Source organism: Rutilus rutilus (genome assembly GCF_951802725.1).
Source record: "Rutilus rutilus genome assembly, chromosome: 14".
NCBI lineage: Eukaryota > Metazoa > Chordata > Actinopteri > Cypriniformes > Leuciscidae > Rutilus > Rutilus rutilus.
The window spans coordinates 32,435,772-32,461,895 of NC_140219.1; the positions used below are offsets into that span (position 1 = coordinate 32,435,772).

The 26,124-nt window shown below is 41.2% G+C and overlaps 2 protein-coding genes across 2 annotated transcripts; one reads left to right on the plus strand and one right to left on the minus strand.

Moving 5' to 3' along the window:
- Positions 1-26,124, minus strand: LOC311303331 (cyclic nucleotide-gated channel alpha-2-like; the record flags this gene model as incomplete). Its single annotated transcript, XM_084429757.1, has 5 exons — positions 1-1,421; positions 1,563-1,669; positions 2,097-2,204; positions 23,681-23,857; positions 26,120-26,124. 5 exons carry the CDS (start codon positions 26,122-26,124, stop codon positions 1-3), a joined length of 1,818 nt encoding a protein of 605 aa, XP_084285883.1.
- On the plus strand, positions 12,687-18,469 carry LOC311303453 (zinc-binding protein A33-like). Its single transcript, XM_084429955.1, has 6 exons — positions 12,687-13,293; positions 13,725-13,820; positions 13,932-14,162; positions 14,280-14,302; positions 14,384-14,502; positions 14,881-18,469. Exons 1-6 carry the CDS (start codon positions 12,898-12,900, stop codon positions 15,423-15,425), a joined length of 1,410 nt encoding a protein of 469 aa, XP_084286081.1. The 5' UTR covers positions 12,687-12,897; the 3' UTR covers positions 15,426-18,469.

The following is a 26,124-nucleotide window of genomic DNA, read 5'->3' on the forward strand; positions in this document are numbered from 1 at the left end:
TCAGAGTTGGATGTTGACCTCACTGTGTGTACCATCACCATCAATAGTGCTTTCATTGCCATCCGAGAGGAATCCGCTTCCAGAGTGATGTGTCCTACACTCCAATGCTGTAAGTCTCTGCTTCAGCCGCTGTTGAGTAGCTGTGTATTCAGCCAGTAACCGAGCAAACCGAGTCTGTAGTATTTCCAGAGAAGCTTCCAACCTCTCCACTTTCTCCTCAACCCGCTCTTCTCCCATTCCACCGGCCTCCAACTCCTCCAGCAGACCCTCTTTCAGGAGAATCTGTCTTCCCCTCTCTTCCAGAACTTTCTTAGCATCCGGATACTCCATTACAGCCTCCATCAGGTCATCCTTTGACAAACAAAAGAGGTCAGAGTAGCCAATGCTACGGATGTTAGCTGTACGACGGTTGCCCATTTTGCTCCCTTTGATGTTGAGGATGCTAATCTCGCCAAAGCAGCTGCCGCCCGTCAAGTGTGCATACTGGGTCACCCCATCATCAGCCACAACAGCAAGGCGACCCTCTTTAATGATGTACATCTCTTTTCCTATGTCTCCCTTTCGGCAGATGTAGTCTCCAGGGCTGAAGACCTGTGGCCGCAGCTTGAGCACTAGTTCCACTAAAAGCCCGGCCTCACAGTCCTGGAAGATACGGACCTTCTTCAATGTTTCTAAGTGCACATTGATAGCAATCTCAGCCCGCAGTTTGTTTGGCAGATTCTTTAGGACATCCTGCTCATCAATTGCTTTCTTGTTGGTCCACAAGTAGTCGAACCATTTGATGACTCTAGCTTCTAGCTCTTTGCTGACCTTTCTGAACTGCATGTAGTGTTTGATGGCATCAATGTGAGCTTGGAACTCGGTCCGTGTGGCATTCATGTTTGATATCATGGCTCCTACATTACCAACAATGGTGGCGAAAATGAGAACGCCAACAAGGAAATCAAAAACAACAAAAAGATACTCCTCATCCCGCACCGGAGCTGGCATTTCCCCAATGGTCGTCAAAGTGAGGGTTGACCAGTAGAGGCAGTAGACATATCCTCGTGTTAGAGTCCCAAACTCAGGGTCAGAAATGTTCGGGTAGACCCACTGGTCGGATCCAAAGCCCAGAGACTTGGAAATGGCAAAGTAGATGCAGGCATTCCAGTGAATGATGACTAAGATATAGAGCACCAAGATGCAAATGCGGAAAATGTTGGGGTAATTTGTGCGGGTCTCTGTGCGGTTGAAGAACTCGAACAGGCGTGAGAAGCGCATCAGCCGATTGAAACGCAGCTCTGGTACGTGAATGCCAATGATGATGTAGGCTAGATCCGTGGGCAGTATGGATAGGAGGTCTAGCTTGAACTGCAAAGTATGAAAGTAGCTTTCTCTTAACTTGGTAAGGTCCTTCACCAGAAGACCCTGCTCAAGGAAACCTATAGTGAAGATATACATTGTCAATTCTTAATGATTGCTCAAATACACTTAATTTTAGCACCAAAGCACCTATCTAATCAATAGTGCGAAGTGTCACAACAACTCTTTGAAAAAGATGTTAGATGCTAAAAGATTCTGACCTGTTCTCAGTCTTGCACAGGTGTCCAGTATATAAATGACATCAGAGAGATAATCCAAAACCAGCCACAGAATGAAGTTCCTGGTTTGAAGCTCATCAAAGCAGGCTCTGTGTTTGGGATATGAATAATAAAACACCATCAGCTTGAGTCAGGACTAACCCTTTCACATATGGCACAAAAACACTTATTTACATGAATCATCATCAATATGAGAGCCTAGATCACACACTCTTGCTCATGAGGTCTAATTATACCGCTTGGATTTAATGGACGAACAGCTGCTACAAATAATTTCCTCACAGGCCATATACATGCAGTGTTCAGCATGCAAAATTAGTAGGTTAATTATTTCTTCCACTTACAGTATTCAGATTAATTTACTGTATAATTTGCAGTCAAGTTTTTCATTGGAATCATTGGATTTATTTTAGGACCTTAGCTAAGAAATGCAATTGATTTTCAATATATCAGCTTTAAACTCCAAATAAAATGATTAGATTTTGTGTAGATAAATTAACATATCTTTTGTCTTACCTAGCCACCACAAAGCCCCAGTTGTACAATACATCTGTGGCAATAACAAACAGCCAGCGGTAGTACAGGTCATCAGCAGGTGCCAGTATGAAAACATCAGACTTTTTCCTAATAATCAAATGCATTTCATAATTTTATGTGGTTGCATGTTTGTTAAAAAGGACAATGGAAATTTCATACAGCTATGTATGATTGGTGATAATGGTGTGACAGGAAAACTCACTTGGTTTTGGATGTTAGAAAAACATCCCTATTATCTCTAGCCTTGGCTACCGTATATAGACCGCCTGGGCCTTACGCTGATTTCCTAAAAGAGTTTGCAGATTTTCTCTCAGACCTATTAGTCAATGTCGATAAAGCATTAATTGTTGGAGATTTTAACATACACGTAGATAATCCAAATGATGCGTTAGGGGCTGCGTTTACAGATTTATTAAATTCATTTGGGGTCAAGCAAAACGTCACCGGACCAACTCATCGTCTTAATCATACACTCGATTTAATTATATCACATGGAACCGATCCAACCGATATAGATATTATACCGCAAAGTGATGAAGTCACTGACCATTACATGGTAACTTGCATATTACGTACTGCTGTAATATGTCATGCAGCGCCGCGTTATCAACCAGGCAGAACAATCCTTCCATCCACCATAGATAATTTCTCAAATTGCTTATCCGATCTGTCTCAGCTGCTGCCTGAACCCAAACAAACAGATGAACTAGAAGAACTAACTAGCACTATGAGCACTATTCTCTCTAGAACATTGGATGTTGTTGCACCTATTAGATTAAAAAAGGTCAGAGAGAAAATTAAAGCACCGTGGTACAACAATACCACGCATGTTCTAAAGAGAGAAACCCGTATTTTAGAGCGTAAATGGAAACAAACTAATTTAGAGGTCTTTAGAATCGCGTGGAAAGACAGTATGTCACGTTATAAAAAGGCCCTAAAAGCAGCCAGGGCTGAGCACCTCCGCAAACTAATAGAAAATAACCAAAATAATCCAAGGTTTTTATTTAACACCGTGGCTAGACTAACAAATAAACAGACATCACCCGAACAAAATATCCCATTACAGTTTAGTAGTAATGATTTTATGAAGTTCTTCACTGAGAAAATAGAAAACATCAGAACCACAATTGTAAACGTTCAATCTTCAGTTGCGCCTTATAATTCAGCCTTAATTATCACCCCGCAAGAACAATTACAGTGCTTTACAACTATAGAACAAATAGAGTTAAATAAACTTATCACTTCCTCTAAAACAACAACATGTTTATTAGATCCGATACCAACTAAACTACTGAAAGAAGTGTTACCTGTAGTGGAAGAGCCTCTCCTTAATATTATTAACTCGTCTTTATCTTTAGGTCATGTTCCAAGAACATTTAAACTGGCAGTTATAAAACCTCTCATTAAGAAACCACAATTAGATCATAATAACCTAGCAAATTATAGACCCATTTCAAATCTTCCATTTATGTCTAAAATATTAGAAAAAGTGGTGTCCGCTCAATTGTGTTCTTTCTTGCAAGAAAATGATATCTATGAGAAGTTTCAGTCTGGTTTCAGGCCGCACCATAGCACTGAAACTGCGCTCGTTAAAATCACAAATGATTTACTTTTAGCTTCTGACCAAGGCTGTATCTCAATACTAGTTTTACTTGATCTTAGTGCTGCGTTCGATACTATAGATCACACAATACTCTTAGATCGACTACAAAATTATACTGGTGTTCAAGGACAAGCATTAAGCTGGTTTAGATCATACTTATCTGACCGCTACCATTTTGTCTATTTAAATGGAGAAAAATCGATCATAACTCCAGTAAACTATGGAGTGCCGCAGGGATCTGTGTTAGGCCCTCTATTATTCTCAGTATATATGATGCCACTTGGAAATATTATAAGGAAACATGGAATTAGTTTCCATTGTTATGCTGATGACACTCAAATATATATTTCATCACGGCCAGATGAAAACGATAAATTATCCAAATTGACAGAGTGTGTTAAAGATATAAAAGATTGGATGACGCGTAATTTTCTTTTATTAAATCCAGACAAAACAGAGGTACTACTTATCGGTTCAAAAAACCGCCCACAAAACCTCTCGCAATACAACTTTAATATAGTAGGATGTCCTGTTACTTTATCCTCTACAGTAAAAGACCTGGGTGTTATACTCGATTGCAACCTGTCTTTCAAAAATCATATTTCATATGTTACAAAAACCGCCTTTTTCCACCTTAGAAACATTGCTAAGCTACGTAATATGCTATCAGTTTCTGATGCAGAAAAGTTAGTTCATGCATTCATGACCTCGAGACTAGATTACTGTAATGCTTTATTAGCCGGTTGTCCTGCATCCTCAATTAACAAGCTACAGTTAGTCCAAAATGCCGCCGCTAGAGTTCTTACTAGATCAAGAAAATATGATCATATAACACCGATTTTATCATCACTGCATTGGTTACCTATAAAGTTCCGTATTAATTACAAGGTATTGCTACTGACTTATAAAGCCCTAAACGGCTTAGCTCCAGTCTATTTAACGGATCTTCTATCGCCCTATAATCCATCGCGCTCTTTAAGATCACTAAATTCAAGGCTTTTGGTCATACCTAGGATATCCAGAACCACCAAAGGAGGGAGAGCATTTTCACATTTAGCTCCAAAACTCTGGAATAGCCTTCCTGATACTGTTCGTTGCTCAGACTCGCTCTCCCAGTTTAAAACTAGATTAAAGTCGCATCTCTTCAGCCAGGCATTCATATAATATTTTTAATCTTACAGTCCAAATTACAATCCGGCCTCTAGTTAATAAACGCCAGAGGAGAACTGGCCCCCGACTGAGCCTGGGTTCTCCCAAGGTTTTTTTTTCTCCATTGGGTCACCTGATGGAGTTTTAGGACACTATTAGGTCACTTGATGGAGTTTTTCGGTTCCTTGCCACTGTTGCCTTTGGCTTGCTCAGTTGGGGATATTCTGGATATCTAATTTGATTTTATCAATAAATTCCACTAGAAACAAACCTTGTTGTATTATTTTAATTTAATACTGTGAAGCTGCTTTGATACAATCTGTATTGTGAAAAGCGCTATACAAATATACTTGACTTGACTTGACTTGACTGTTGTTCCCATCATGAGCATCAGATCTACTGATGCTTATCCGACTGGGAGCAACTTGAAGTTCAGGTCCTCAGAAGCGCTCTAAAAAAGAATCTGGCCTTTCCTCTTCTTCCTGAAGGCTCTTATGGGCCCAATCTCTAAGAGTGACTACCATACTCACCAACCTTGGAAACAAAGGGAAATAATAAATCAATGTGGAAATACCCATTGTGAGAAACTGACCAGAATTTAATTTCAAGATTTCACCTTCCATCCAAGTCTAAATTGAAATAAACTAAATAGCCTTCTAGATGTTCCCTAACTTCATATATGGATAACTTTGAAAGGTACTGCAGCTTCCCAAAGGATCTCAACAAGAGTGCCCTGTCCTTTGGTTCTGGGGAGTCCTGGGAGAAATTGCCTGATTAATTTGGTTCAAACATTGTACTTTACCAGGGTTCCTAAATGCTGTAGTTTCTGCTGTATGTAAGGATGTGAAGCTTAGGAAAATTACAGATCTACGGATCTCGCAGCACATTTCAGGTGTCTCTCTTTAAACAATGCACAGATAAGTGCAGGGAGTACCCCTATGTGCTTCAGTGGTGAACTAAAAGAGTTCCCCTCTAAAAGAGCAACACAGTGAATCCCGTCTTTAAGCTGAATTGGGTAAATTATGCAAGGCACAAATAGATCTGTTCGCTTCCCGGGAATCCTCCCTCTGCCTTCTGTGGTATTAACTGACCTAGCCCTCAGCATCAACGCACTGTCACACAACTGGCCCAGGGGTCTGCACAAGTATGCAAGAACCCCCTCTACTAGACGGCTATATGCTTTGAAGTGGTGCCTTTTCACTACATGGTGTTCTTTCCGAGATTAAGATCCACGGAGGTGTGGCATTGGATCAGTGCTTTCCTTCCTTCAGGAGGGCCTAGATAAGTAGTTGTCCATTTCCACCCTTAAGGTGTATGTGGCTGTGATGGCAGCAAATCACGACAATGTGGGCAGTAGTTCTTTAAAATATTCAAGGCATTGTATGGAACAGATAGAGACCAAACATGATTAAAAAAATTATCAAGTCATCGTTCATGCATTTGCTTATCAGTTATTAGGTCTGTCCTGAACTGTTGTGTTAACAGTCAATAACCATTAACATAAACTGTGCTTTGCATGAAGTTGAAGTGGATGTTTTGCAGTTTATATTAGTTTAAGGCCTTCAGAAATATATATGAATGGATTAAGATAGATATCTGTGGCCTCTCTCTTTGCTTCTGCATCCAGGAGGTCCTGAACTAATTTTTATCGCGGTTCTTGCCTAAACCCTAGGAATGAGTTTGGTTGTTAGAGTCCACCTGTGACCAATGGGAAGTCCTCTCCTTGGTGGTGGTGGGTGCAGAAGGTCCCCCTTCCTGTCCTGTAAGAGGTATCTGGTAGTTGTTTTAGCATCTTATCTGATGTTGCTGAACATTTGTTTATGTTCATTCACCAAGGATCCAATCACAGTGTGGCACATCTTCTTCCACACCGGCAGTTAGAGGGGCCTTGCCATAAACTGGTCCCTGGAATGCCATCTTAACTGTAATTTTCACCACAATAGCTACCATGAAAATACTATGTTGTTGTTGTTGTTTTTAAAAGTCAGTGGATCAGTTGCACAAAAGAGAGTCAATATTAAAATGATGGATTCAAATATATTCATAGATTTAATAATAACGGCTGGCATCAAAGATGCTGATGCAAAGTTTTAAAACTTAAGCCTAAAAGAAACAAAAAAGTGTTATTATAAGTGTCCGGACCACTCATAAGCATTAGAGACCCCCTATAAGGACTAGAACAAATAAAATGAATTGAAAATAGAATACTAGAAACATAAAACTAGATGTTGCTTGTTTTTGTTTCATTATTGCTGACAGGATAAGTTATTTTCCAAGTTTCTGATCAGATGGGATGCATTTCCCTTTTCTGACAGTAGATGGCAGGGTTGCTCACGCTCTCACGCCACACAGTGTATAAACATGCGACTTTACGTTGACAGACAAGACATAGCAGGATACTTTCGATAAGTAACAAAGTCTCAGCCTTTAAATGTTGTACGTTTTATTACGAAATTAAAAAAATGCATATTGTGCACAAATCAGTTATTAAATTAACCTTTAATAATAATGTACCAGCCGAACCACCGAGTTCACAGTATAGTTTTTCTCCTTAAGAAAAATGAACATACTATGTGTATGTATATCCAAATGAATAGATATTGAATCAACATTGATTCGCAAACTTGATGCTCACTCCATGCTGAACTGGAAGATGGTGATGTAAGTTCCCTTTCGAAAGGGAACTCTACACTACGTCAGAATGACGCTATGGGGAACGCCTCAGGCGTGACAGGTGTCTGAAATAAATATCAACTCACGTCAATCATGTTGACCGGCGACAGCCTGTGCATCATCAGCTTGAATGATGAGCGCGCGACCTGGATGTATAAAGGGGAGCCTTGCACACATGACAACATCTTTTCGTCTTCAGGGACTGTTTGTCTGTTTTGAGAATATCGCTGAAACGCGCGGGAGAGCCTCTTGTGCAAACTGTGAGCGTTTTTCATTTAAAGATGCTCCGCTCTCGTCGGAACCTTTTCTCGAGGGAGGAGGGTTCAGCATCTGAGCCCCGTGGTGCACGCGATTTGTGAAACAATACTGTTTGGGTACGAGCCGTTCACAGCAGTTCCTGAGGGTGCTGACAGTGTTCATTAAGAAATATCTCGGCGCGCGTGAGAAAGAAAAAGTCTGTGCGCTGTCGGATGTTTCAACCTCGCGCCTGTTGACTTTCTTCTCGAGGGATGAAAGCCAAATATATTTTAACGACTCGTTCTCGCGCTTGCCGAGGCAGTGTGTAGATTACGAGAACGTATATTAAATATTAAAACAGTATTGTCTGGTGATTATGGCTGCATTTAATTCTATGAATTAAAATGATGGAATATTATCTGACTTTTAAGAAGTTAGATATTTAGTAATTCAGCCTATCATCCAGATCGCGTTATCCAGTGTTTTTGGCTGCATTTTAATTGAGGAATTAAAATGATGAGCAGCGAACAAAAAGAGCAGGTGTAATTCTGGTCTTTTTGTAAAATGTGAAATTAACATATTTCTGTTTCTTTTCAGACCATGTCTCCTGTTTTAGAGTCTGGGGCAAAATGTTTTGGGTAAGAGAATCTTGATTTACTTTTTCGATGGTCAGGTAGTAGGTCTTAACAGGCCTCCTTGACCATACAGTCCCCATTTTGCAACCGGACAGCGCTTGGGCCTCCCTGAGGTGAGCTCCCAGGATTTGACTGTCAAGGAGTAATGTGGTTATCAGGTCATAGGCCTCACTAGGCCTTCCTGAAAATGAGCTCCCACATACTGTGGTTGAATATGAGCTCCCACATTCTGTGGTTATCAAGTTATAGGCCTCACCAGGCCTTCTTGAATATGGGCTCCCATATCAGGTCATAGGTTATCAGGTCATAGGCCTCACGAGGCCTTCCTGAGTATGAGCTCCCACATACTGTGGTTGAATATGAGCTCCCACACACTGTAGTCGCCAGGTTATAGGCCTCACCAGGCTTTCCTGGTTATGAGCCTCCATATGTCAGGTTACAGGCCTCACCGGCCTTCCTGAATGTGAGCTCCCACATACTGTGGTCACCAGGTTTCAGGCCTCATAGGCCTTCCTGAGTATGAGCTCCCACATGCTGTGGTTGCCAGGTTTCAGGCCTCTCTGCCTTCCTGAGTGTTAAGCTCCCACATTCAGTGGTCACCAGGCTTCAGGCCTCCTAGGCCTTCCTGGTTATGAGTTTTCACATGTCAGGTTACAGGCCTCACCAGGCCTTCCTGGATGTGAACTCCCACGCACTGTGGTCGCTAGGGTATAGGCCTCACTGGTTGTGAGCGTCCACATGTCAGGATGCAGGCCTCATCAGGCCTTCCTGAATGTGAGCTCCCACGCATTGTGACTATCAGGTTACAGGCCTCGTCTGGCCTCCTGATCATTGGTTCCCACATGCTGTGGTTCCCAGGTTACAGGCCTCACCGGCCTTCCTGGATACAAGCTCCCACATTCTGTGGTCATCAGGTCACAGGCCTCAGCGGCCTTCCTGAGGATGAGCTCCCACTTACTGTGGTCGTCAGGTTATAGGCCTTACTAGGCCTTCCTGAGTATGAGCTCCCACATGCTGTGGTCGCCAGGTTAGAGGCCTCACCAGGCCTTCCTGGATTCAGAATGGATAAGTGCATGCACTTTCGTTTCATGCACTTTCTAAAATCCATATTTATGGTAAGGGTTATGCGCTGTACGCTTCGTTCCCTTTTTTATGTGTGGTTCAGACTCCGGTTTTTCACCTTGGGTCCCACTCTAGATGCGTCTTCTGTCGCAATGTTTTACGACAGGCGCTTCCCTTTCAGGCTATCTCCCACATTCTGTGGTTACAGGCCTCATTAGGCCTTTCTGAAGGTAGCCCCACATTGTGTGGCTGTCAGGTTACAGGCCTCTCAGGCCTTCCTGAATACGAGCTCCCACATACTGTGGTCGCCAGGTTAGAGGCCTTACCAGGCCTTCCTGGATTTGGACTGGCTAAGTACACGCACTTTCGTTTCGTGTACTTTCTAAAATCCATATTTATGGTAAGGGTTATGCGCTGTATGCTTCATTTCCTTTTTTATGTGGCTCAGACTCCGGTTTTTCACCTTGGGTCCCACTCTAGATGCGTCTTCTGTCGCAATGTTTTACGACAGGCGCTTCCCTTTCAGGCTATCTCCCACATTCTGTGGTTACAGGCCTCATTAGGCCTTTCTGAAGGTAGCCCCACATTGTGTGGCTGTCAGGTTACAGGCCTCTCCGGCCTTCCTGAATACGAGCTCCCACTTACTGTGGTCGCCAGGTCTCAGGCCTCACAGGCCTTCCTGAGTATGAGCTCCCACACGCTGTGGTCGCCAGGTTAGAGGCCTCATCAGGCCTTCCTGGATTCGGACTAGCATAAGTATACGCACTTTCGTTTCGTGTACTTTTTAAAAGGGTTATACGCTTCCGCTTCGTTCCCTTTTTTACGTGGCTCAGACTCCGGTTCTTCACCTTGGGTCCCACTTTAGATGAGTCTTCTGTCGCAATGTTTTACGACAGGCGCCTCCTTTTCAAGCTATCTCCCATATTTTGTGGTTACAGGCCTTGTTAGGCCTTTCTGAAGGTAGCCCCACATTGTGTGGCTGTCAGGTTACAGGCCTCTCCGGCCTTCCTGAGTATAAGCTCCCACATACTGTGGTCGCCAGGTTTCAGGCCTCATAGGCCTTCCTGAGTATGAGCTCCCACATACTGTGGTCGCCAGGTTACAGGCCTCACCGGCCTTCTTGGATTCAGAATGGCTAAGTACATGCACTTTCTTTCATGTTCTTTCTATATCCATATTTATGGTAAGGGTTGTGCGCTGTACGCTTATTCCCTTTTTTTTTTACGTGGCCCAGACTTTGGTTCTAGGGCTTTTCTGTAAGTAAGTTCCCACAGGTTGTGGTCCCCAGGTTACAGGCCTCTCCGGCCTTCCTGAGTATGAGCTCCCACATACTGTGGTCGCCGGGTTACAGGCCTCACAGGCCTTCCTGAGTATGAGCTCCCACATACTGTGGTCGTCAGGTTACAGGCCTCACCGGCCTTCCTGAGTATGAGCTCCCACATACTGTGGTCGCCAGGTTACAGGCCTCATAGGCCTTCCTGAGTATGAGCTCCCACATACGGTGGTCGCCAGGTTTCAGGCCTCACAGGCCTTCCTGAGTATGAGCTCCCACATACTGTGGTCGCCAGGTTACAGGCCTCATAGGCCTTCCTGAGTATGAGCTCCCACATACGGTGGTCGCCAGGTTTCAGGCCTCACAGGCCTTCCTGAGTATGAGCTCCCACATACTGTGGTCGTCAGGTTACAGGCCTCACCGGCCTTCCTGATATGAGCCCTCATGTTCTGGAGCTCCCCACATGAGGGGGTCATCAGGTTTTAGGTCTCAGTAGACCTTCCTGGTTTTGAACCCTCTCTTACTTCCCCAGTGTTCGGAGCGAGCACTGGGTAGACCCGGGGATTGAGTGAACGATTTCCGTCGTTTCTTGAGGTTGAGTCACACTCTCCGGGAGATCCCGTCTCTGTGATCCGGAACTGAATGGTTTCTGCCAGCTTTACAGGCCTTCAGTTTCTGGATGCCTTATCCAAGGCAACTTCCAGAGGCTCTGTCTCGGACAGACAGGCAATGGCCAGACTGTGTGTCTTAGTATAGATCACCAGGCCAGCCTGGTGGCATTTCAGGAGGCATGCTCCCCTGAATAGTGACTGGCTGGGAGTCCCTTGGGTCCCCTAGCCACACTCCCTAGAAGGGACCCCTTCTATTGGAAGTTGTGGTCCTAAGCCTTTGAGCTGGCCCAGATATACCCCCCATTAACTATGTTCTGGCGGTTTCTTGGTTCATTAGCTTGGGCTATGACCGGTAGGGAGTGCTGTCACTGACAGCCCGATGTGACCTAAGGGTGAGTGGTTCCAGTGTTTCTGATTTACTGGTTCGGACAGTTGTCACTGCCTTTGGGCACGCACTCCCCTCAGCATGGTGGCGTTGGTATATCGTTCCCCATAGCGTCATTCTGACGTAGTGTAGAGTTCCCTTTCGAAAGGGAACGTCTCAGGTTACGACTGTAACCTATGTTCCCTGAGAACAGGGAACGAGACACTACGTCTTCCTGCCATGCCTCGGGGCCTGCCTGCAACAGTCCCTTCAGACGATAGGATGTTGTCATGTGTGCAAGGCTCCCCTTTATACATCCAGGTCGCGCGCTCATCATTCAAGCTGATGATGCACAGGCTGTCGCCGGTCAACATGATTGACGTGAGTTGATATTTATTTCAGACACCTGTCACGCCTGAGGCGTTCCCCATAGCGTCATTCTGACGTAGTGTCTCGTTCCCTGTTCTCAGGGAACATAGGTTACAGTCGTAACCTGAGACGTTTTCCTACCGGCATTAAAAAATAAAATAAAAACCCTCTGAATTCAGAAGCACATACTAGTACACTACTCGTACTACATTTACCATATTCTTTTATGTCATAAATATGAAGAGTATGCTTGTATGCTGTCTGAATTCAGCAACTGATACTGTAACGTGCCAGAGAAAGCAGGAGAAGATGAGCATCTAAATGCAGTTTTTTTATAATTTTTTTATCACAAGGTAAATAAAGTAAAACAGATCAACATGAAAAACTACAAAGGACTACAAAACATGGCACAGAACAGGAAATAACATTAGTCCACACAAAACAAGGGGAACACAAGACAGGAATCATGACAGATACCATCCATTACCCATCCACCCCCCCACCCACATACACACACACACACACACACACACACACACACACACACACACAAACTCCACCCTCTTACAAACCTTACCAGGAAGTGACTAGTCATTATTTTTGCCTTTCATTTTTACTGAAAGCTGAAACGAGTCAGTGTTGTGAAGAACAGAGGAGGACACATTATATTATAGCATTTTTGTTTATTTCTGAATTAACCCAGATTAGATTTTGATTGTAATAATGTAGTTATTTACTCTTTAAACCAAATTTCAGAAAGTGAAAGTAAATTGTAGATCATTGGATCTTTTACAAGACGAGGAAATGGATTCAAAATCTGTGGAAGAGCTTTCTTGTCCTGTTTGCTGTGAAATCTTCAAGACTCCTGTTCTTCTGTCCTGTAGTCACAGTATTTGTAAAGAGTGTTTACAACAGTTCTGGAACACTAAGAAAACTCAGGAGTGTCCTGTCTGCAGGAGAAGATCCTCAAAAGATGATCCACCAGTTATTCTTGTGTTAAAAAACTTGTGTGATTCATTGATAAAGGAGGGAAATGAGAAATGTTCATCAGGATCTGAGGAGATCTGCAGTTTACACAGTGAGAAACTCAAACTCTTCTGTCTGGAGGACAAACAGCCTGTGTGTTTAGTGTGCAGAGACTCAGAGAAACACACCAATCACACATTCAGACCCATCAGTGAAGTGCTTTCATCTTACAAGGTAAGACAAATGTCTCTCATTTCAAATGCTGAATACAGTGCTAAACATAGAGTATTAGTTGTGTATACAATAGACCAGTATTTATTTTTACTCAGACTAAATCTTTATATCTCTCTGATATAAAATTCTGCTCTTCGATCCTCTGATGTTCAAATCTTCTTGAATGTAACAGCATTGGCACAAAACATCTTTTGAAAAAATAGAAATGTTCTGTATTTGCACAACCACAAATTTACAACTGCATGGATATAATAATTAGAATTGGCCATGATGATTTCTTGATGTTTCTTGATGTCCTGCAATTTTCAGACACAAATGCTTCCATGAGAATGACCCATTCATCATATGAATAATTTAAAAACATCCAAACATACAATGTTTAAACCTCTTAGAGCTGCACAAGTTTCACAGATTTTCATCTTAACCTGTAGGAGGAGTTTAATACAGCACTGACGTCCTTACAAGACCAGCTCGAACATGGAGAAGAAATGAAAGAAGAGTGTGATAAAACAATCGAACACATCAAGGTGAGGATATAAAGAGTTAATACTCAACATTCACACACAGAGTTTATTATTGACATTAGTGGAGTGTGTGTCCATACAGCACTGACTGAAGTGAATGTGATTTGATTTCAGTCTCAAGCTGAGCACACAGAGCGTCAGATTAAAGAAGAGTTTGAGAAGCTTCATCAGTTTCTCAGAGACGAAGAAGAAGCTACAATCACTGCACTGAGAGAGGAAGAGGAGCAGAAGAAGCAGAGGATGAAGGAGAAGCTGGAGGAGATGAACACACACATCTCAGCTCTTTCACACACAATCAGAGACATGGAGGAGATGATAAAAGACAATGACGTCTCGTTTCTAAAGGTGACAAATCAATCTGGCTTCATTCTCTGTGCATAAAACAACTTGTATAGAGAGATTCATTGACACTGAGAGTGTTTGATAATATATTAAAATGTTTTCAAACTCTATATTTTCCAGAACTATAAAGTCACAATGGAAAGGTGAGTGAGCTGCTCGTATCTCTTCTCTCAGTGGATCTGAACTCAAATTCACTGCAGTTCTGACTCCTGAATGTTCCTCAGAGTCCAGATCTCACAGCCGGATCCACGGATGAGTTCTGGAGCTTTGATTCATGTGTCGCGTTATCTGGGTAACCTGCCGTTCAGAGTCTGGAAGAAGATGCTGGAAACTGTCCAACACAGTGAGTCTCAGCAGATTTGACACCAGTGCAGAAGATAGTTCAGATATAAACACACACAACATCAACATTTGATAGAAATATATGTAATAATTTCCAAGTGAATCTGAACTGTATTTCAGAAAATCATCAGATCATACAGCGAACTCATAATGAAAAGTCTATTCCTCATGATCTATGTTTATGTATTAGGATAAAATAGTGTTTATTGAATACTGATATTAAACCTGAAGCCTCAATCAATTCTGACAGTAACTGAGAGACCATTGTCATGATTTTATGATTTATGATTTCTTTCAACAAAGTTTTTATATGTGTTTTACATTTACATTTCTAATACATCATATTTCATCCTGTAATCTGATGTTATTCTCTTTGCAGCTCCGTTGACTCTGGATCCAAACACAGCAAATCCTCATCTCACACTCTCTGCTGATCTGACCAGTGTGTCGTACAGTCGTGTAGATAAAACACTTCCTGATAATCCAGAGAGGTTTGACAGGTATGCATGTGTCCTGGGATCTGAGGGCTTTAACTCAGGAACACACTGCTGGGATGTGGAGGTTGGAGACAATACATACTGGAGTCTTGGAATAACCACAGCATCAAACCAAAGGAAGGGAGCGGCTTACTTTAAGTCTAATGTCTGGCGTGTGCAGTACATAAACAGCAAATACGCCTCACAATCACCAGAGCAACCCGTCACTGTCTTTACTGTTAAACAGAAGCTTCAGCGTGTGAGAGTTCAGCTGGACTATGACAGAGGAACAGTGTCATTCTCTGATCCTGTAACCAATAAATGTCTGCGCACATTCAGGACATCCTTCACAGAGACTGTCTTTCCATTCTTATATAATCACTGCACAACTTCTTCTTTGAGGATCTTACCAGTTAAACTGTTAATAACAGCAGAAAATCACAGTTAAATCTGATTCTGCTTCTATATTAATTCAGTTTTGCAAATTATGCTTTAATAATAACACTGTAATAAAAGGGTCTCATTGATCAATCACACTTAAATGTAAAATTTAGAGCTAACTTAACTCTTGTGTGTCCTAAAGCAGAGGTCCCCAAGCCCCGGGCTGCGGACCGGTACCGGTCCGTGGGACATTTGGTACCGGGCCTCACAGAAAGAATATATAACTTAACGTATTTTCCGGACTATAAATCGCTCCGGACTATAAATCGCTAAATGTCGCATCAGTAAAAAAATGCGTCATGAAGAAGAAAAAACATAATATAGCCTAAGTCGCACTGGACTATAAGTCGCATTAATTTAGAAATGTAGCCTATTTCAAAAAAATAAATAATAATAATAATAATAATAATAATTGTTCGGATGGGACAGTTCACCCTTACGGACGTGAGCGCTCTGAAAGCGGCACAAAAAGACTGCTTTAAAACTTTCACAGAGACCTCAGACAGAAAGCAAAAAGCCTGTCTTTAAATTGTATTTCGTTTTGTATTAATTTTATCTTAATTTTAATCAATGTTTCATCACCCAATTGCCTGGATTTAATAAGAAGTAAATATAATAGAAAATATTTAATCAGGACACGGAGGCGCGGGCGCGTGAACTGGAGCTGATCTCATAAATTAACCTAAATTCAGCGTATAAGGTAGCCTACTTGCCTCACAGACCTGAGACATAGAAAGCTTGAAATGTCTAATTTTAAACAGAACAATTCAAAACAAAAGAAAACTGACTGTTCTCTGCTTATGTAATTCGTATGAAATGTGCATTTCTCTCTGGCGCGTTCACTAGGCATACTGCGAAGATCGAGTCAGCATTGTCAACTTCATCTTTGCACAGAAAACACTTGTTTATTATTAAACAATTAAAATGTCTCCTGCTATATTTTACATATTCATAATCATTAATTTTGGTTCTTAAAATCGGTTCTTTGTGACAGCTTTTAGGTGCTTTATTGGCAGCGCCACCCTTACATCGCATCAGCACCGTAAACATGGAGATTTTTTTCTTTTGGGGGGCTTTTTGTTTGTGTTCAGGCTTTCTCAGTTGTCTTTAGGCGCGATATTACGAGTACCCTGCTAATAAAATTGCAAGTAAGCCTACACATTGGATTCACGTTTATTATTATATTTAATTATTTTGTTGTATTTATCCGCCGCACCTTAAAGGCCGGTCCGTGAAAATAATTGTCTGATATTAAACCGGTCCGTGGCGCAAAAAAGGTTGGGGACCGCTGTCCTAAAGGACATTTTTGTCTTTTTCAGTTTAGTTTTTGGATGTTTCCTGTGTTATTGTTCCCTAGAAACCCAGAGTTCTCGCGAGAGCACAAGTTGAATTTGCTCAGCGAGTTACTCTGGTGTCGAGTAATGATGCTCATTAAATATGCCCCTGTATCCGAGCTGCACCAATCACATCGGGTTATCTGATATAGGCGGGCCAGAGGCGAGCTAAACAGATGACAACAGCGCTGTGACGTCGAAGTCTTTAGTAAACATTGCAAGATGGCTATGGATGAACACCAGTTGTTTGAAACGGCTTTGGCCGCTACAATGAACGAGTTAAACTTGGCTTTTTATCTAAAAGAGGAACAGAAGACGCCGCTCGAATCCTTCCTTTGCAAGAAGGACCGGATACAGCAAGAGTGTAATCTACCAGTTAGCACCCCTGGTAGCTAGGCTTATGGAAGGTTGTGATTGGTTGTAGTGTTATCCAATTGTGTGCAGTGAGATTTTCAAATTTTCATTAGTCGATGCCAGACCATTAATCTTTCAGATTTGGGTCTGGATTTCCAGGCTAGTGTTAATGCCAACTGCATACATTTTGACACAAGTGTGTATTTTTATTGGAATTTTCTTATTTCACCCTCATCTTTTTCTGACGATAAAACACTTCCTGATAATCCAGAGAGGTTTGACAGGTATCCATGTGTCCTGGGATCTGAGGGCTTTAACTCAGGAACACACTGCTGGGATGTGGAGGTTGGAGACAATACACACTGGGGTCTTGGATTAACCACAGCATCAAACCAAAGGAAGGGAGATTTCTTTGACTCTAATGTCTGGCGTGTGCGATACATAAACAGGGAATACGCCTCACAATCCCCAGAGCAACCCGTCACTGTCTTTACTGTTAAACAGAAGCTTCAGCGTGTGAGAGTTCAGCTGGACTATGACAGAGGAACAGTGTCATTCTCTGATCCTGTAACTAACACACATTTACTCACATTCACATCCACCTTCAACGACACAGTCTTTCCATTCTTATATAATCGCTGCACAACTTCTCCTCTGAGGATCTTACCAGTTAAACTGTTTATTACAGCAGAAAATCACAGTTAAATCTGATTATGCTTCTATATTAATTCAGTTTTGCAAATTATGCTTCAATAACAACACTGTAATCAAAGGGTCTCATTGATCAATCACACTTAAATGTTAAACTTTGAGCTGACTTAAAAATCTGAGTTCTGTTAAGTCATTCTGTTTAAATATGTATATATGTATATATATAGCACCATATGCAAACTAATGCACTTCAATTTATTTTAAGTACATCTGCAGTGACAAATATAAGTCATAACACCATGAATAAAACAAAATGTCCACTGATGATGTAACAGGACCCGTTCTCAGCACCAGAGACTGCAGTGCATGCTGGGATTTGGTGACAGTAACACAAACATCAACACTGTTATTGAACTGAATGGAATCAATGTTGAATGTTGAAGTGAATAACAACATTATCATCTTCTGTGGAGCTGCTTATAGATGAACTGAACTCATTTCATAGTTGATGATCTTCACACAGTTATTGAACTGAACTGAATCAACACTGAACTACAGCTGAACAATGACACTGTCGTCTTTTTAGAGCTGCTTTACAGCAGAAATGATTTCTGTTTGCATTATTGGTCATTATTTTCCTGTTTATCTGTAAAACTGCTTTATAAAATAAAGGTATATAAATATATTAGCATTCTGCTAATAATATATAAATTCTGCGTGTTATAAATAAAGGTCATTTGACCTAAAGTCGCAATGAAAAGGAAATAGTGACGGATCTTTTCTTACATATTGTGACGCACATCCAAGTGTAACATAATAAAGAAAGAAATAGTGTAGTGCAGGTTCATCAGCTGGTAATGAATCAGATGTTGAGATGTGGATGTTGCACTCAAAAATGAATGTGAGCTTACAGTCGATTGTAGAGTTTAAGGAGAATAAATGATTGGATTAAATATTACAAAAATTCAAATAAATAAAAATATACGTGTACATGGATGAATCGTTTACAATAAGATCTGCGCTTTTTCAAAATAAATGTAATTTCATTTTTCTTTTAATATGCACTTGTCACAATAATCCTGTGTAAATTAAATTTTACTGAAATAAAAGTTCAAAGTTAAATGATTTTCTCTTCTCTTCCTCTTGTCAAAGGAAAATTGTTAAGGAACTTGATATAAGGACATCATGTAAGTATTAACAGTGTTGTTGTCAACTCTTCACTATAAAGTAGATTCTGTTGACTATAAAGTAGCACTCTGTTGACGAAGGCTGTCCCAATGCGAAGGCTCCTCCAAATGCGTCCTTCGTTTCCAGTGAAATAAAGGATACAACAAATACAACAGCTCATTCGCAGCCTTGCAGAATTCATTTATTGAGAGAAATTGCTGGATTACAGCCTTTGAATTGGGAGACAGTCTGAGTGTGTGTGTGTGTGTGTGTGTGTGTGTGTGTGTGTGTGTGTGTGTGTGTGTGTGTGTGTGTGTGTGTGTTACCAACTCCCTCTGCTGGACAGGCTCATGTAGTGTAAGGGAGGATGCTGTCACACAGTATTTCCCAACTCTGCAGCCCTAGTGAGAAAAACCTATACCAAAATATATTTTAAATACATTTATTTCACTCAGTATACTATACTATACAGTATACTACAAACCCATTAACATATTTACTGACATTATTGTTTGAGACTTACTGGTATAAATATTATAAATAAACTTTATTTGGAGTACTTCTTTATTGCACAATGCACATTTTTTTAATTTTAAGCCTAAAATGTTTTAATATCACAATTAGTAAGGATAGTATGATTTCTGTATAATATCTGTCTTTAAATGCAAGATATTTAAAGTGTGCCTAGAGTTTACTTGCACTAGTTCCATTTAAGCACAATCACATATACTTGACCTGCAATTAATGATTAAAGTGAAACAATGTGAATACACTTTCTATTTAATTATCAATACAATGACTTTTACAACTGAATGGCACCAACAGAAACTACTGAAGGATATTTCTGTCCCCAAACACAATATTGAATTATTTTACTGAAAGATTAGTCAAGCTCATTAAAACCAGTAACGTGCTTGAAAGTGAATAATTAAAAGAAGCTGCTCAAAATTAAGCGTAGTGTCAGTTTTGGCGGGTCACGTTAGCACATTAGAGCACGTTAGAGTCCTACACTCAGCTGATCCACATATTATCAGCAGCTGTCGCGTTTCTCAGGAGCTCATTACCCTCCTCCCTCCCCAGCTCCTCTCGTCCAGTCAGGTTTTGGCATTCTGATTCCCCTTGAATCAGAATAAATTCTCAAATTATGTTGTATCTTGAATTAATGATATCTGCAATACATTCATGTTGGTTCTGTTCTGTTTACCCTAAGCGGGGTTATTGCTGCTCTTATCCATGCTAGACTGCATGAACGCGCAGGGAGTTCTTGCCCAGAACAGAACCATACCGCCAATCCAAACTGTATGCTAATTGTCAATCGTATTTGACAATAGTGGTCCTGACAGAATTATTCAGAATCTGAGACTGTGTTTGTTTTTGCATGCAGCTTGCGAGGACAGGTCATGTGCATTATTTTTTATCATCAGATTCAGATTACAAAATTACATTCTCAAATCAGGTAAATTTTTCCATGATATTACCATAAATCTGTAACATAAGGTAAAGTAGAGTGTGAGTAACGCAGCTAACACTGGCACAACTGTGAAAGAAATGTTAATCAGAATAAATCTATATTAACAAATATGTTTTAACTGTCACCACCCCAAATCACAATTATTTGTAACTCTCGGGGTCCCGTAGCCTGACGTCGTCATACTCAGATTCTAGTCAGAATGTGAGTCTGATACTGCTCCATTGGGCTGTGATTATGGGGCGTGTTTCAACCGAACCAGGAAAGAAAATGCCTCTGCACTCAATTGGATAGACCTACAACCAATCAGAGCAACGGAGTAAGTGACATATGTTATTCATTCATATTTCCGATCGACAAATGCCTTGATCGCGGTTCTCTGTTCCTCTTTTAAAATGAATGCGCTGTCGATATCTTCTATAACAGGCGCGATGGCAGAATCTACACATGATGTTTTATAAACAAAGTTCGGGAGGAGCACGTTCAAATAATCAATCCGATCAACTTGTCATCAAACAATTACCGTCTACCCAATCAGCATGAGAAGAAGTATATATATATATTCACTCTGTCAACTCACCTAACATTCCTTGACAGTTTTCAGCATCCCTCCACTCACTCTCGGCTTGTTCTTCCACAGCCTGGAATACGGGGGGAGTACTTTGGTTTCGGGCCGAATACCGAGCCCGGAACCTCTCCTCGGACAGCACGCCAAATATGCATTTATTCTATCTGACTTATTTGTAAGTGTGAACTCGTGAAATCTCAATTCTCCAGCGGCAGTCATCTTTGTTGTAAACAAATTCAACCCAAGCGCTCTTTGGTGACGTGAAAGATTACGTTACTGTTGATCATCTGTCCATCATCGTATAAAGCCCGCCCTGGCAATTTGATTGGTCTGAACAGCTTTTGTTCGGGCATAATAGCTCCACAACGGATCAAGTCCTGACCGAACTTCCCAACCTAAAAATTTTGTGGGCGGGGCTAAGTTCGGCTGGCATCCAGGCTTTTATTTTCTAGAAGACTAAAATTTCTGGAGTCCTCATCTCATGTGGGTATAGACTAGTTTAATTGTATTTGTCAGAAGTACGGTTAATGTTTTATGTGGGAATTTTTTTTTATTTTGGAAAACATCACACAATAAGCAAACAAAGTAAAGGCAGGATGGCCAAAAACGTAAGGAAATTATGTTATTTTGTGTATAACTAGGGTTTGTTCCATGACATTTATAAATATAAATGAAACAATTCCACATGTGTACTAACTGTTTTGACAGCTATAATTGTTGTAAAGTGTTCATATATTATTGCTATTGAGTGGTTATTAAGACTAGTACAAGGTTCTCTCTTAAAAATAAGTGCTCAGAGTTGGATGTTGACCTCACTGTGTGTACCATCACCATCAATAGTGCTTTCATTGCCATCCGAGAGGAATCCGCTTCCAGAGTGATGTGTCCTACACTCCAACGCTGTAAGTCTCTGCTTCAGCCGCTGTTGAGTAGCTGTGTATTCAGCCAGTAACCGAGCAAACCGAGTCTGTAGTATTTCAAGAGAAGCTTCCAACCTCTCCACTTTCTCCTCAACCCGCTCTTCTCCCATTCCACCGGCCTCCAACTCCTCCAGCAGACCCTCTTTCAGGAGAATCTGTCTTCCCCTCTCTTCCAGAACTTTCTTAGCATCCGGATACTCCATTACAGCCGATTCTTTAGGACATCCTGCTCATCAATTGCTTTCTTGTTGGTCCACAAGTAGTCGAACCATTTGATGACTCTAGCTTCTAGCTCTTTGCTGACCTTTCTGAACTGCATGTAGTGTTTGATGGCATCAATGTGAGCTTGGAACTCGGTCCGTGTGGCATTCATGTTTGATATCATGGCTCCTACATTACCAACAATGGTGGCGAAAATGAGAACGCCAACAAGGAAATCAAAAACAACAAAAAGATACTCCTCATCCCGCACCGGAGCTGGCATTTCCCCAATGGTCGTCAATGTGAGGGTTGACCAGTAGAGGCAGTAGACATATCCTCGTGTTAGAGTCCCAAACTCAGGGTCAGAAATGTTTGGGTAGACCCACTGGTCGGATCCAAAGCCCAGAGACTTGGAAATGGCAAAGTAGATGCAGGCATTCCAGTGAATGATGACTAGGATATAGAGCACCAAGATGCAAATGCGGAAAATGTTGGGGCAATTTGTGCGGGTCTCTGTGCGGTCGAAGAACTCGAACAGGCGTGAGAAGCGCATCAGCCGATTGAAACGCAGCTCTGGTACGTGAATGCCAATGACGATGTAGGCTAGATCCGTGGGCAGTATGGATAGGAGGTCTAGCTTGAATTGCAAAGTATGAAAGTAGCTTTCTCTTAACTTGGTAAGGTCCTTCACCAGAAGACCCTGCTCAAGGAAACCTATAGTGAAGATATACATTGTCAATTCTTGATGATTGCTCATATACACTTAATTTTAGCACCAAAGCACCTATCTAATCAATAGTGCGAAGTGTCACAACAACTCTTTAAAAACATGTGAGATGCTAAAAGATTCTGACCTGTTCTCAGTCTTGCACAGGTGTCCAGTATATAAATGACATCAGAGAGAAAATCCAAAACCAGCCACAGAATGAAGCTCATCAAAGCAGGCTCTGTGTTTGGGATATGAATAATGAAACACCATCAGCTTGAGTCAGGACTAACCCTTTCACATATGGCACAACAACACTTATTTACATGAATCATCATCAAAATGAGTGCCTAGATCACACACTCTTGCTCATGAGGTCTAATTATACCGCTTGGACTTAATGGACGAACAGCTGCTACAAATAATTTCCTCACAGGCCATATACATGCAGTGTTCAGCATGCAAAATTAGTAGGTTAATTATTTCTTCCACTTACAGTATTCAGATTAATTTACTGTATAATTTGCTGTCAAGTTTTTCATTGGAATCATTGGATTTATTTTAGGACCTTAGCTAAGAAATGCTATTGATGTTCAATATATCAGCTTTAAACTCCAAATAAAATGATTAGAGTGTAGATAAATTAACATATCTTTTGTCTTACTGTACCTAGCCACCACAAAGCACCAGTTGTACAATACAGCTGTGGCAATAACAAACAGCCAGCAGTAGTACAGGTCATCAGCAGGTGCCAGGATGAAAACATCAGACTTTTTCCTGATAACCAAATGCATTTCATAATTTTATGTGGTTGCATGTTTGTTAAAAAGGGCAATGGATATTTCATACAGCTATGTATGAATGGTGATAATGGTGTGACAGGACAAACTCACTTGGTTTTGGCGCTGTTGTTCCCATCATGAGCATCAGATCGACTGATGCTTATCCGACTGGGAGCAACTTGAAGTTCAGGTCCTCGGAAGCGCTCTAAAAAAGAATCTGGCCTTTCCTCTTCTTCCTGAAGGCTCTTATGGGCCCAGTCTCTAAGAGTGACTACCATACTCACCAACCTTGGAAACAAAGAGAAATAATAAATCAATGTGGAAATACCCATTGTGAGAAACTGACCAGAATTTAATTTCAAGATTTCACCTTCCATCCAAGTCTAAATTGAAATAAACTAAATAGCCTTCTAGATGTTCCCTAACTTCATATATGGAGAACGTTGAAAGGTACTGCAGCTTCCCAAAGGATCTCAACAAGAGTGCCCTGTCCTTTGGTTCTGGGGAGTCCTGGGAGAAATTGCCTGATTAATTTGGTTCAAACATTGTACTTTACCAGGGTTCCTATATGCTGTAGTTTCTGCTGTATGTAAGGATGTGAAGCTTAGGAAAATTACAAATCTATGGCTCTCGCAGCACATTTCAGCTGTCTAAACAATGCACAGATAAGTGCAGGTAGTACCCCTATGTGCTTCAGCGGTGAACTAAAAGAGTTCCCCTCTAAAAGAGCAACACAGTGAATCCTCTTTAAGCTGATTTGGGTAAATTATGCAAGGCACAAATAGATCTGTTCGCTTCCCGGGAATCCTCCCTCTGCCTTCTGTGGTATTAACTGACCTAGCCCTCAGCATCAACGCACTGTCACACAACTGGCCCAGGGGTCTGCACAAGTATGCAAATCAGGGAGAAGGACAATAAGTCCTATTAGTTGCACAATCTGGCACCTGCATCCAGAACACGGGAACCTCCATGTCTGGTCCCTGGATGGGACATGGAGGAATTCAGGGGGCTATCACCAGCAGTGATAGATACAATCATTCAGACAAGAACCCCCTCTACTAGACGGCTATATGCTTTGAAGTGGTGCCTTTTCACTACATGGTCTTCTTTCCGAGATTAAGATCCACGGAGGTGTGGCATTGGATCAGTGCTTTCCTTCCTTCAGGAGGGCCTAGATAAGTAGTTATCCATTTCCACCCTTAAGGTGTATGTGGCTGTGATGGCAGCACATCATGACAATGTGGGCAGTAGTTCTTTAAAATATTCAAGGCATTGTATGGAACAGATAGAGACCAAACATGATTAAAAAAATGATCAAGTCATCGTTCATGCATTTGCTTATCAGTTATTAGGTCTGTCCTGAATTGTTGTGTTAACAGTCAATAACCATTAACATAAACTGTGCTTTGCATGAAGTTGAAGTGGATGTTTTGCAGTTTATATTAGTTTAAGGCCTTCAAAAATATATATGAATGGATTAAGATAGGTATCTGTGGCCTCTCTCTTTGCTTCTGCATCCAGGAGGTCCTGAACTAATTTTTATCGCGGTTCTTGCCTAAACCCTAGGAAGGAGTTTGGTTGTTAGAGTCCACCTGTGACCAATAGGAAGTCCTCTCCTTGGTGGTGGTGGGTGCAGAAGGTCCCCGTTCCTGTCCTGTAAGAGGTATCTGGTAGTTGTTTTAGCATCTTATCTGATGTTGCTGAACATTTGTTTATGTTCATTCACCAAGGATCCAATCACAGTGTGGCACATCTTCTTCCACACCGGCAGTTAGAGGGGCCTTGCCATAAACTGGTCCCTGGAATGCCATCTTAACTGTAATTTTCACCACAATAGCTACCATGAAAATACTATGTTGTTGTTGTTGTTTTTAAAAGTCAGTGGATCAGTTACACAAAAGAGAGTCAATATTAAAATTATGGATTCAAATATATTCATAGATTTAATAATAACGGCTGGCATCAAAGATGCTGATGCAAAGTTTTAAAACTTAAGCCTAAAAGAAACAAAAAAGTGTTATTATAAGTGTCCGGACCACTCATAAGCATTAGAGACCCCCTATAAGGACCAGAACAAATAAAATGAATTGAAAATAGAATACTAGAAACATAAAACTAGATGTTGCTTGTTTTTGTTTCATTATTGGTGACAGGATAAGTTATTTTCCAAGTTTCTGATCAGATGTGATGCATTTCCCTTTTCTGACAGTAGATGGCAGGGTTGCTCACGCTCTCACGCCACACAGTGTATAAACCGTATAAACATGCGACTATACGTTGACAGACAAGACATAGCAGGATACTTTCGATAAGTAACAAAGTCTCCGCCTTTAAATGTTGTACGTTGGATTACGAAATAAAAAAAATGCATATTGTGCATGCAATTGTGTACAAATCAGTTATTAAATTAACCTTTAATAATAATGTACCAGCCGAACCACAGAGTTCACAGTATAGTTTTTCTCCTTGAGAAAATTTAACATACTATGTGTATGTATATCCAAATGAATAGATATTGAATCAACATTGATTCGCAAACTTGATGCTCACTCCAT

Coding starts and splice junctions, on each gene's coding strand:
- LOC311303453 (XM_084429955.1), top strand. CDS start 12,898: ATGGATTCAAAATCTGTGGAAGAGCTTTCTTGTCCTGTTTGCTGTGAA. Junction 13,821..13,931: donor AAACAATCGAACACATCAAG/GTGAGGATATAA, acceptor ATTTGATTTCAG/TCTCAAGCTGAGCACACAGA. Junction 14,503..14,880: donor GCTGGAAACTGTCCAACACA/GTGAGTCTCAGC, acceptor TTCTCTTTGCAG/CTCCGTTGACTCTGGATCCA.